General features: G+C 40.4%; 1 protein-coding gene across 2 annotated transcripts in view; it reads right to left on the bottom strand.

Moving 5' to 3' along the window:
* Positions 1–12,723, bottom strand: part of ror2 (receptor tyrosine kinase-like orphan receptor 2) — a 44,739-nt gene that overhangs the window by 17,761 nt on the left and 14,255 nt on the right. Inside the window, exon 2 of one of the 2 annotated variants that reach the window (XM_063480534.1) lies at positions 3,455–3,526. The exons of the other annotated variant lie outside the window; for it this stretch is intronic. Coding sequence (XP_063336604.1) covers positions 3,455–3,526 — 72 coding nt within the window. The remainder of the gene's footprint in view (positions 1–3,454; positions 3,527–12,723) is intronic. 2 annotated transcript variants of the gene reach the window in all.

The raw sequence follows: 12,723 nt of genomic DNA, 5'->3' as shown, positions 1-12,723 counted from the left end.
TCTTGCACTTGGATCCACATCTCGTCTGCCACACACCCACTCATGATAGATGTGAACAGCCTCACAAACGGCAACTTTCAAAATTACCATAATTGCACGGTATATCAAGCTCCTTTCAGTACACTAAAAATAGTTTGATTCTCTGGATAAATCTGGACTGAGGATATTTACTAAACATGATAGTTTTGCATGACAGTCTTCACTCTAGGAACTGTGAATTGTTGTACAATACCTCAGTTATTTGCTTATAAAAACACATAACAACAACAACTGATCTTACGGTCCCCCACCTGCTACGCCCCACTTTTTTAAAAACACCCGACTGTACTCATTTTTCTGTTTAGATGTGGAGGCAAAGTCACCCGCCAAAATATACGCAACAATAGCTCTTTTTTAAATTTTCTCTTTTCACTGTGTCCTACATAATAAATTCAATCTTGGAAAATTCATTAAAGTTAGAATTTAGATTCCAATAACATTTGTTTGTTTGTTTTTTTGTCATAACATTTTGACCTACTTTTTACAATCTGTATCACATTTCAGATCCTGAACTTGTTCAGTTCTACTTGAGTAAATAAGTTGATTCAGGACTTTTACCAAAATATTTTTTAACACAAGTAAAGAAAGGGAATAAAAAGGAATAGCTGAGGTGCAGAGATAATGATAAATACACTCTAAGATTATGGCTATTGGTACCTCTGCTTTATGAGCAGCAGACAGATTCTGGAGTTCATGCAGTGGAAAAACAGATCTGTGGCCTATTTACCATCCTGACACAGCACTTCTATTCACAGGCTACAGAAGAGTAATGTTATCATAAAGGTCTTTAATCACAAATTGTTAATTTTTCTGTTATGAAAATAAGTGTGTAAGGGCAGCGCAGTTAGGAAAGGAGAAAAAAGCATTAGTGATTAAAGGAGTCAAAACAAACAATGAACTGCACAGTTGCCTCCCACGCCCCCAAAAAACAAAACCCCATACTCCTGACTTGAAGTTGTGGTGTGACCAGAGGTCCCTGCACTATGACAGTCTTGGTCCAACACTCAGAAGCTAACCTCTGCATAGTGTAAGGGCATCGCCGGCTTTTTAGGCTAATTTATTCTTTATTTTGACAAATGATAATCTGTCAAAAAAATACACAACTCTGCTGCAATTCACAACACGAAAAATGAAAAAGTTAAGGCCACAACTAAGATTCTGGTTCAAGAGTGTTGCCGCATAACTTTATTGTGAAGCAACATTTTTAATTCTCTTATCAGTCGCTTACAGAATGTAATGTAGTCCAGCAGAGGTTGGGGCAGAATGCCTGCCGGCCAACACTCAGTGATCCACAGGGCCATCATCATTCTTGGCTGAAGTCCAAACTACTTTGGGGCTAGTAAGGTATCAAATATCAAAGCTCAAGTACTTGATTGATTAGGCTTATCCCAGAGAGACAGAAGTAATGAAAAGCAGCTTTCTAACAAAACAGACTTTCCTGCAAGTTTCAAAAGCCTGGCCCACTAAGAGCAACAGCTTGTTTGTCCCAGAAACAACTACTCAAGGAATGCTGCTGATAACTGCACAGAGGAGCTATTCCTAAATCAAAGATACTGAGACAGCAACAGAAACTGTGAATTATAATGTTTTGATCTGCTGATGGGAGTCTGACATATTACTATGAAATAATTATTTAAATCTGCCATGTGCTTTACTCAGAGTTTGGGTGAGCTCAGGGTCTATGGGTCAAAAGACAATGCTGTATATATTCTAATTAGGAATGGAAACACTCTACTCAGTCTTTCTGCAACAGTGTTGAATCTTTCCCTTAAAGTACTGACACTCATAGCTAAGGAAACAACTGAAACTACTTGCAACATTCCCAAATAATTGTTAGCATACAGACCAATGGGTCCTTCCAAAGATGTAAATGTTAAAAACATCTTACATATTCAATTCAGTCTTATTTACATAGCACCAAGCCACAACAACAGTTGCCTCATTGTGTTTTATACTGTAAGGTAAAGACCCTTCAACAATACAAAAAAGATACAAAACCCAAACAATCTTATGACACCCCCATCACCACCACCACCACCACCACCCCGCTTTGAGCAAGCACTTTAGCAACAGTGGAAAGGAAAAACTCTCTTTTAACAGGAAGAAACCTCCAGCAAAACCAGGCGCAGGGAGGGGAGCCCATCTTAAGGGGAGGAAGACAGGGCAAAAGAGACACTATGGAAAGAATCCCGAGGTTAATAATAAGCAATGTTTACATGCAGAGTGGTGTATAAACACATAGTGAGTGAAAAAAAAAAACACTCAGTGCAGAGACAAAGCCTGCAAAGAGACACTTTAAGGACTGTGTGCCTCAACAAGACCCAATTATTGGAACGCAAGTGCAATTACCACCTCACCAGAGCATTAGCATTACCACAACAATGCAGTATGTAACTTATCTTCTGTCAGAAAGAAGATGTGATGAGTTGTCATGTATGTATGTGATTTTCTGTAATATGTTCATAATAAGAGCATGTTTAGAGCTTTATCAGTTTAAACAAAGGTGACCACATATGTAAGCAGTAGGCTTGTCCTTGTTGTTGCCTACTCTGGCAGGGGAAATTTGAGCTGTAATTAGTTCATTCGTTCAGGCAACACATTCCAGAATGTTGATATGAACTCTTGTGAAGCCCGTGCTCATGGATTTGTTTGGACAACTTTGAGGGACTAAGACCCTGAAGGTGGTTAGCTTAGCTTAGCACAAACAATGGAAGCAGTAGGTCCTTATTCGGACTGAAGTTCAAAAACAGGTTTTCACACATTTAGACAAATATTCTCATGTGTTTAAAAGGGGCTCATTTCTTTATTTCTATTTTATCTATATCTCCAACTCCATGTGAAAACACACATAGATCCACTTTTATAGTTACATGAACATACATGTAAAATATGAGTTTGTTACATGACAGAAATATGTTTTGATTAACAGTTTATCTGTCTAGTCACTATTTCTGAGTAGCTCTCCAGATATAATCTACATTGTCAGATGTAGCTCGTGACCACAGCATTTGATTTTAGTCTCTAGACAAGCTCAAAAAGTCCAAATGTGACATTTTGATGTGATGACAGAGGTCAGTAGGGTGAAACCAAGTCATTGGGTGAAACTATAAAGTGAGATTATGGCTTGGTGAGCTATGTCAAGCTTAAAGTCAGAGTTTTCTGTCTCCTGAATGTGGCTCTCTTTTAAATAGGCTAAATCACTGTGAAAATCACAACAGAAAGAAAGCCTGGCTGCATTGAACTTTGTTCATAGTATACCCTTCACGAATCAGTGCATAGTAACAGCAAACGGCAAAATACTTCTACAAGTCATTTTTGATATGGATTATACAAACAGTCCAATAGTAACTGAGCTTTAGGTGTGTACATAACTGACACAAACAGCATCAGAAAACAAAAGGAATTTCAATCTCACCTTCGACTGTTGGCGCAGCTCCACTCTGAGCTTCAGCCACACCACCTATGCCTACTGAGAGGCCCAGATTATCTGGAGGACAGAATTTGAGGGAATGAGTTCAAGTGAAACCTAAAATAAAAACAAGACCATGCAAACTGGTGGAGGTTCCAAGATGTTGCAAAGACTTAAAAATACAGACTAAAATTTTGCATTCTGTCCTTAAGGTGGTGCTTAAAATTCTGCTTTGTACCAAGTACTGAGAATGTAAAAGTGCCTCCCAGAATTTTAAATGTGGAACTTTCATTTCATGTAAATGAAGGAGGCCCTCAGCAAACTAAACTAAAGTGGATGCCTGCAAAACTGTCTTTTTGACGAAGAAAAACCCCTCCACAACATGTAGCCCATGCAAAAATATGCTTGAGGAGGTAGGCATATCATTGTTAAAGGTAAGACGTGCCTTGATAAATGTGAATATATTTTTCATGGTATACCAAGATATAGTGACAAACCAACAAATATGTGCTATGTCTGTTCAACCATTTATAAAAAAAAATAATAATAAATAATAATAATCAGCTATAAGAGGGTCGTTGACCCACTATTAATCATGTGCTTCATCACATAAGTCAAGGTGTGAAAACAGATGTGAGCCATTACCACTACAGGCTGGATGAGAGGTGAAACATCTTCGATAATTTAAAAAAAAAAAAATCCAGTCACTTTATTTCCAAGTTCCTTAGACTACCATGATCTGGATGACCGATAACCTTCACAGACAAGCTAGTACAATGTTGTAATTTTTTTTTTTTATTCCTGCACATTTGTGTCAAATGAGAAATGCCATTTCTGTTAAATCACATTCAGTCCTGAATTTACATTTTACATCATCCACTACAAGAAAGAAAGACAAAGCCTTAGAAGACAAAACCATCATCATGAAAACCTCTAGGATCCACTTAATGGGGATACAGTCAGGTTTAATAAGTGCTGTCAAAGGTCTTTATAATTGTGTTCCGAGTAGTATTAAGGACTCTAATAAACTAATGTTTTTTGCTGCGCTATAGTAAAAACCAAGAAAACCAAAAACTGAGTTAAGCTTCCTAAGGCCTGGTCAAACCAGGCAGCAGCTGTGATTGATTACATGTATCAAATGCCTTGGAAAATGAGGGACTTGGGGCAATGGGATGCTTTTCCATCCGCAGCTGAATAGGGCTGCTGGCTGCTGCATTCCAAGAGCTTGCTGCCTCTGTCATGAAAAGGCCCTTTGAGCGCTAAGAGGCCAGGCCACGGCTCTATGTGCTGGGGTTCTGACTGAGGGCTGTCTGGCACATCACAACACTTTCCTTCCCTCTCCTGGCTATCTTGCTGAAAATGTGTGTGCTGATCTCCTCCTGTAGCATAGTGTATTGACCCTTGTCTTTGTTATTCTTCATCCTACACTCATCTACACTTTTATGCCTTTTTTATGCCCTACACTCTTATTCTTTGAGATTTCTAATATTTTCAGAGAGCAGGCTGGAGTTCTACAAAAATGTACTGAAAGCAGAGCTACTTCAGAGAGAAGTTATGTTGCTAGTTGAATAAAATCTCAAGTTTAGTAAGGAGAGGTAAAGAACCACAGCATCAAAGGAGGAAATCATGATTTGAAATCTAATTACTGTCTTCATTCTCACGAAGAATGCTTGTGGTTGAAGGAGTTCTGCAAAGCCACAAGGAGCATACTGAAAATGCAACAATACATATTTTTGTTTAATTAACACACATTCCAGAGAGCTACGGAGATCTGTTGATCAGCTAGTATCAGGGCTCGCAAAATCGCTAGCCCGACGTCCCGGGGCTAGCGATTTTTCCAGTCGGGCTACCAAAATCCATCTCAGCCCTGCCCGTCGGGCTATCATAGGAATGAAAGATATGTCAATGCTTTTGCATTCTTTCACAAATGTAGCTGAGTAATTATGTCATCGGCATCGATGAGCCACTGTCAATATGTGACACATTGAAATCGCGTTTGAATTTGCGCTTGTTTTTTGCTTTCACTTTGCGTCACTTTGCGATCGCGCGAACTGTGTGTAGAGAGCGGCAGCACTAATTGGTAAGTCACAGATTAATTGCGCACCAATTCCTCTGACATCGTCTTATCAATCGTTAGCTTACTATCAAACATGACAAGTGAAATCTCCTGCAGCAAGCTTAAACATGTGATAGAGGTTGATTGCGCAGAGAATTGCTGATCGTTAGGTAAGTATGTGTGTAAGAGCAGATGGCTTTAGGCAGGTATTTTAGTTCTGCAGAGCCAAACAAGAGAGGTCAGGGTGAAGAAGGGGCAGCCAAAGAAAAGCCGACCATAAAACGGAAAAGTTATGACAAATCAGACAATGAGGGAAAAAGAAAGCGCAGCTTTTTTGGTTTCATGGACAAAAGAATTTATGTGGCTGGAATATGACGAGCTAAATAACAATGTTCTGCCGGGTGTGTTGTGAGTTTCCCTCGATTTCTGAGTCGACAAGCGCCTTTGTTACTGGGACCAGTCATTTTAAGAAAGACCCCATCAGAACCCATGAGAAATGCAAGAAATACATTATTGCTCAGTCTGCAGTATCTTTCCCAGAACAAACACCAATTGCAAAAAGCATACTAAAAGTAAACCAAGCATAACAAGACCTGAAAAATCTGTTTAGAATAGCGTACTATGTTGCAAAGAGTGAACTACCACTGGCAAAATTTAGCAGTCTTTGCAAACTTCAAAAAGCAAATGTCCTAGATCTTGGTTTCACTTGCCTCTTACCCGTGATTTCAGTGGAAATTTCAAATTCAGGATCTGACACAGACTGATTCATGTTCTACACAGTTCTTGCAAGTTCATAGAAATTTCTGTTCAATTAGAACCAAATATTTGAGTTGATGGTTGAAATTGCTGTTGTAATGTGTTTTAAATATTTTTAGATTGATGTTTTGTTTCCTTTACAATATTATACTTTAATGTATAATATTGTAAAGGAAACAAAACATCAATCAAAAAATTGTCCTCTTTTTTTATTCGGGCTACTTAAATTTATTTTGGGCTACCAAAAACTGAAGAGTGCCTGCCCGAAGGGCTACCAGGGATTTTAAAATTTTGCGAGCCCTGAGTATGGTGTCATCTTGTCACCACCTGATGAAATTGTCAAGAAGTGATAATGTCAGCTAAATAAAAAAAATAAATAAACACACACCCAAGGACAGAGAGGAAACAACAGCAGTCAGTATGGTGATTCACATGGTGAGGATATCCCCATTCCCATCACGGCCACCCAAATCACCAAAGACAGAACACTAAAACCTATGGTGGTGACAGACAGCCACAAAAACCTAGAGACCTCAGGCCTTGCGACCCACAGTGATGATCAAGATCAAACCCAAAACACCCTCACCAAGATCTAACAGAGGCCAGACAGCTCATCGAAGACCCACCCCGGAAGCACAAACAGCCAGGAAGAAAAGTCCAAAGCACTGCAAAGAGCCAAGGGACAGCTAATAAGAGCCCAGGAAGGACATCATTTGGCACAACCATGGCCGCGAGGCACGACCCCATTCGCCCCCGGTGACCCTGCCATTAGGGGAGGGCAAAGGCAGCATGAGCAACACCCCGGCTCTAGCCCAGCCCATCCCATTCACCCAGCATCCAAGGGAGCCTACAGCCCCACGCAGTCCAGCAAGAGCAAATTGCTCTTGGAATAAAAAGTTCTTATCAGCTTTATATATGAATGAGCATCATGCTCTTCAGTAAACGTTGACACTGTTGTTACTTAGATCTGTAAGGTTATGTATATATCACTTTGAACTCAATTAAATTAAATTTTAGTGATGTCAGCAGTAGTCTCTGCAAGGGGCTGCACGGCGCTAACGCGTAAACGAGCTAACTGCGTTGACGCCGTGCAGTCCCGTGCACGGGCCGATCTACGCTAACTCACTAACGGAGATTTGCAGCGTTAATGCGGTTATAGCGTTAACGTCATTTTAACAAGATTAACGCTGACAGTACTATTTAATTTACATAGCACCAAACCACAACAACAGTTACCTCAAGGCACTTTATAGTGTAAGGTAAAGACCCTACAATACCCTACAGAAAAAAAAAAAAAAAGGAAAAAAACAAAACGGAGAAAACATTGACAATCAGAAGAAACACTATGCTCTATCTATAATCATTGTCAAGAAGGAAAGTTTTAGCCTAACTTTAAAAGTAGAAAGGGTGTCTGTCTACCAAATTCAAAGTGAGAGCTGGTTTCACAGAAGAGGGGCCTGAAAACTCCATTCCACTTTTAAATTTCCCAGGAACTACAAGTAAACCAGCAGTCTGAGAGTGAAGTGCTCTATTGGTGTCATACGGAAATATGACGTCTTTAAGATAAGCTGGGGCCTGATTTTTCAAAACCTTGAATGTGAAGAGCAGGATTTTAAATTCGATCATGGATTTAACAGGGAGCCAATATAGAGAAGCCAAGACAGGAGAAATATGCTCTCTTTTTAGTCCCATGCAGTACACTGGCTGCAGCATTTTGGATCAACTGTAGGCTTTTCAAGCAGTTTTAAGGACAACCTGATAATAATCAATAACAATAATCCAGCCTAGAAGTAATGAATAGATTAACCAGTTTTTCAGCATCACTCGGAGACAGAATGTTTCTAATTTTAAGGATATTGTACAAAATGAAGCAAAGCAGTCCTGCATATTTGAAGTACAAGAAAATGACTCAAAGGTTCTTCAATGTGACTGGAGGCCAATCTAAAGTACATATCTGGTTAGATACCACGTTTCTAAGGGCCAAGTGCAATAACCCCAGTTTTATTCGACTTTAAAAGCAATAAATTAGAGGACATCCAGGTATCACTATTATTAATGGAGGCCGAGGAGTGGGTAAACATCTTACACACTGAGCAGAAAGGTAGATGAGGGACAGGTGAATAGTCCATCAGCTATGAGCTGTGAATATAATTAGCAGGTGATTAAAAAGAGTTTGCATTGGATAAAGTATGTGAAGATTGTAATATAAAATACAAGCTTTTACATAAAAACTTTATTTAAAAAAAAAAAAGACTACACATGACACGAAGCAGTACTTTACCGCAAAGAGAACCGGAACAAAGTCTGGTTACATGATGTACAGTGACTAAGGAGATGGTGCATGACATCCACTAATCAAAGGGTCCATAGGCACTAATAAACGCCAAATTGTCCGTGATATATATTTCTAGGGTTTAGCATTTTAAAAGGTAAAAAATACAAAATAAACCAAAAAAAAAAAACAGTTTGAATATCAGTCCATTTACTATTTTGACCAATCATACAGAAGCCTCAAAGATACTACTTTGTACAGTTTCTTTTTTCTTTTTCAACATGTGCTACAGGCTTAAACTAACCTCTGTAAATGCACTCTTTTTATTACCTCACTCACGCTGCCCAATCTTAAAAATTTTCCATCTACTAGAGCTTGAAATGCTTATAAAATACACCATTAATACTAATATACTATCCATCCATCCGTCTTCTTTTACTTATCAGTGGTCAGGTCACAGGGGGCAGCGGCCTAAGCAGAGAAGCCCAGACCTCTCTGTCCCCTGCCACCTCTTCCAGCTTGTCCGGGGGAACACCAAGGCGTTCCCAGGCCAGCCAAGAGATATAATCTCTCCAGCGTGACTTGGATCTGCCCGCTTTTACACACTCCGCAGGTCTGGTGATACGATTACAAAATCGATCATTGACCTGCGGCCTAGCGTGTCCTGGTGCCACGTGCGCTTATGGACACTTATGTTCAAACACGGTGTTCGTTATACCAAATTACGGTTTGCACAAAAGTCCAACAACAAAACACTGTTTGGGTTCACATCCAGGAGGCCATTCCTCTCAGTCACGCCCCTCCAGGTCTCATTGCTATTGCATACATGAGCACTGAAGTCTCCCAGTAGGATAAAAGAGTCCCCAGGCGGAGCACCCACCAGCACCCCACCAAGGGACCCCAAGAAGGCTGGGCTCCAAGAAGAGTGGCGCACTGTCGTCATCACTTATGCGCCGAGTGGCACATAAGCACAGATGACAGTCAAGACCCAGTCCCCAACCCGAAGGCGCAGGAAACAAACCCTCTTGTCCACTGGGAGAAACCCAGATGTACAGGCAGCAAGCCGAGGGGGATACTAGGACACCCACTCCAGCCCACCGCCAGGGGCAACTCCACACTGAGACAGAGTCCAGCCCCTCTCCAGGAGACTGGTTCCAGAGCCCAAGCTGTGCATTGTGGTGAGCCCAACTATATCTAGCCAGTACCTCTCAACTTCACGCATCAGTTCAGGCTCCTTCCCCACCAGAGAGGTGACATTCCATGTTCCAATTGCTAGTCTTGGTAGCCGGGGATTGGTTCGCCAAGGCTTCCTCTCCTGGCCGTGCACAGCACACAATGCACGCAAATCCTACGGCACCTCCTGTGGGTAGTGGGCCTGCAGGAGGTGGGGCCATGTCCCTTTTTTTGGGATGTGCCTGGCCAGGCCCCATGGACTAAGGCCCGGCCACCAGATGCTGGCCCTCGGGCACCCTCCCCGGGCCTGGCTCCAGGGCGGGGGCCCCGGTAACCCCATCCTGGGCAGGGTGAACTGTCCCCTTGGTGTTCGGTGTGCCATGGGAGACCCTACCATGGGTCAGAAGCCCCCGGACAACATAGCCCCTCGGATCCCTGGGACACCCAAACCCCTCCACCACGGTATGGTAGCAATTCACGGAGGGCTAGAATAATGACTTACTAATACAAAGAAAAAAGAAAAAAAGAAAAAGAAAACAAATAAAATGTGTGTTCAGGGCATTAACAAGAGGCAAAATTATGTTTTGTTGCTTTCAGCCTATTTTACATCTCCAAGGCTAAAGACTTATATGCATTTACACATATGGCACAACAGTGGTAACTTCACAAATTACTTTTAAAAAGTTATCCTGATCACAATCTAATAGCGTCAGACAGGTGAGCTAAGAAAGAGTGACAGTTTAATTTACAAACTCTGTGTTCATTTAAGCATTTTGATTTACTGAAATGAACACCATTTATTATTTACCTATAATTACATACATAACCACACATACTCTATAATTAAAGCAAATGCCAAAATTTAGCTTTTAATAAATCCTCATTCTGTCAGTATTGTGGGATAAGGCTTTGAGGACCCAAGCCAGCAACATTATGTATACATGGTATGTATCACATTAAAAAAAAAAAAAAAGTTACATTGTAATGTTGGTTCTCTGATGAGAGGCTCCCTCTTCAGTCAGTTACATATTCCATAGGTATGAAGCAACTCTTTAAGACACCCAGAGAGGAAGGAGTACTGCTCAGCTGGAAGAGTGAAGGCATAGAAGATAGTCAGTGACCCCTGGCCACTTTGATTTACTGAAAATTGGTGCGTTCCAAAACTTTTGACCATTAGTCTAAGTTAGCTGTTTAAAACTACTCTTTCAAGAACTTTTCAAATAAAAGGAAGGTTGGAGATTCACCAGTTAAAAAGCCATAGATGTTCTAGCTAAGTAATGGTCTAATTACTGCCACCTTAAAAGCCTGTGGTACATAGCCCATTAATAGAGATGGGTTGATCATTGGTAGGTCATCTTTAAGCATCTTTGGCAGAATGGGGTCTAATAAACATGTTGATGCTTTGAATGAAGTAATTAGTGAAGTTAACTAACTAACGATCAACTGAAGAAAAAGAGCGTAGATAAATATCAGAGGCAATGAAAGCAGTTGTATATAATGTAAATGGATAATTGATGGAACCCGTCTTCTAGAGATTACACACTGAACTGAACCTATCACTTTCCATTTCTGGTAACAATACAAATCCAATTATATCTATTCAAAGCACCCGTATACCACTGTTATTAGGTCATCCATGGCTGAGTAAATATAACCATCATATTGACTGGACGTTTCGAAAAAAAAATTAGCACTCTCGCTCCCACCACGCAATAGACCTGTTTCCTAGTGCTTCAATTCCTACAAGCTGTCTTCATAGATACCTCCAAAGACAAAATTCTCCCTCAGTTCAGCATTACTGGCTCCTTAAGATGGAAGCACAAATCTCTGAGGAGAGTTCATGGATGGCATGGTCTGCTATCCCTGACAAAACCAGAGGCATCCCGATAAGCCAGTGAGTTGCTGGGAATCTCCTATAATGAGGAAGATACTGTCATGGTTCCCCAGTCTAGAGCCTTGCATTGGGACTGGGATCAGACCCAACGCACATTTTGCAGGAGCGGTTATAGGGTCGCCACAGGCGGTAGCAGGCAGCTAAAAATAGATAGCAGGTCCCAAGATTGTTAGGAGGATGGAGAGTGCAACAGAACTTTAAGAGACCATAACTGCAACAACATTTTTGGAGTATAAAACTGGACAGGTTGAAGAGTATAAAACTAAAGAAAAGAGGAAAATTGGATATTTGGAAAGATTTTTAAATCGCTATAAATCAAGAAGGCAAAGAGCTAGACATTGTCACATTTCTTAAAATACACAAAGTTCAGCCAAAACTACTTCACCATGACCGCAAATAGAGGACAGTCGGTAGTACTGCATGACTGAAGTATTATTTTTTTTCACCTGTCTCAAGGCAAGAGTACTTGGATCATCTATCCATGGAGGAAAAACAAAGATACGAAGGGAAACCATAAATTTTGCAGTCTTATGATCCATATTCTACCCCGATAGCTTTAATTAAATCCCTGAAAGTGGCAACATCCCTCCCAGAGCTCCCTGTTCAGTGACATCTACATGTATGTTGTAGAGAATCTGTCACCTTAAACTGCTGCCAGGACAAAAGCTAAAGTACCGACAGCTACTTGCATTTTCGATCTGAATGGGTAAATAATGCCACCATGTAGGAGGTAAAGAACAAGAAATCGTTCATCCGTATATAAAAAAAGATAAGCGTTACTTAACTAGCTTAAGCAAACTACCAAACGTAAATCTTACATTATGTTTGCCTGGACATTTACAGTTTAGGGCCAGGAAAGTTCTGGTAGTATTAATTTTTTTACATTAATGTTGTGCCATAACTGTAAGTTGACTAAGTATTTTTCTCATGTCTGTAGATCATTTCTACATGTTTGAACATGTACCTAAGTGTATCACATACATCTAGATGGAAGATTAGGTAACCACAGGATCAAGAATTTTCCAATGATTATCATGAGATGAAAGATCTGTTTTATCTTTTGTTCATTTTCCCTAATTTTTTTTGGTAGAAACTAGAGCAAAAGTGCTGTGAAATTAGGGTAA

This window comes from Pelmatolapia mariae, linkage group LG7, assembly GCF_036321145.2.
Source record: "Pelmatolapia mariae isolate MD_Pm_ZW linkage group LG7, Pm_UMD_F_2, whole genome shotgun sequence".
Lineage (NCBI taxonomy): Eukaryota > Metazoa > Chordata > Actinopteri > Cichliformes > Cichlidae > Pelmatolapia > Pelmatolapia mariae.
This window is presented reverse-complemented; position numbering and strand designations above follow the sequence as displayed.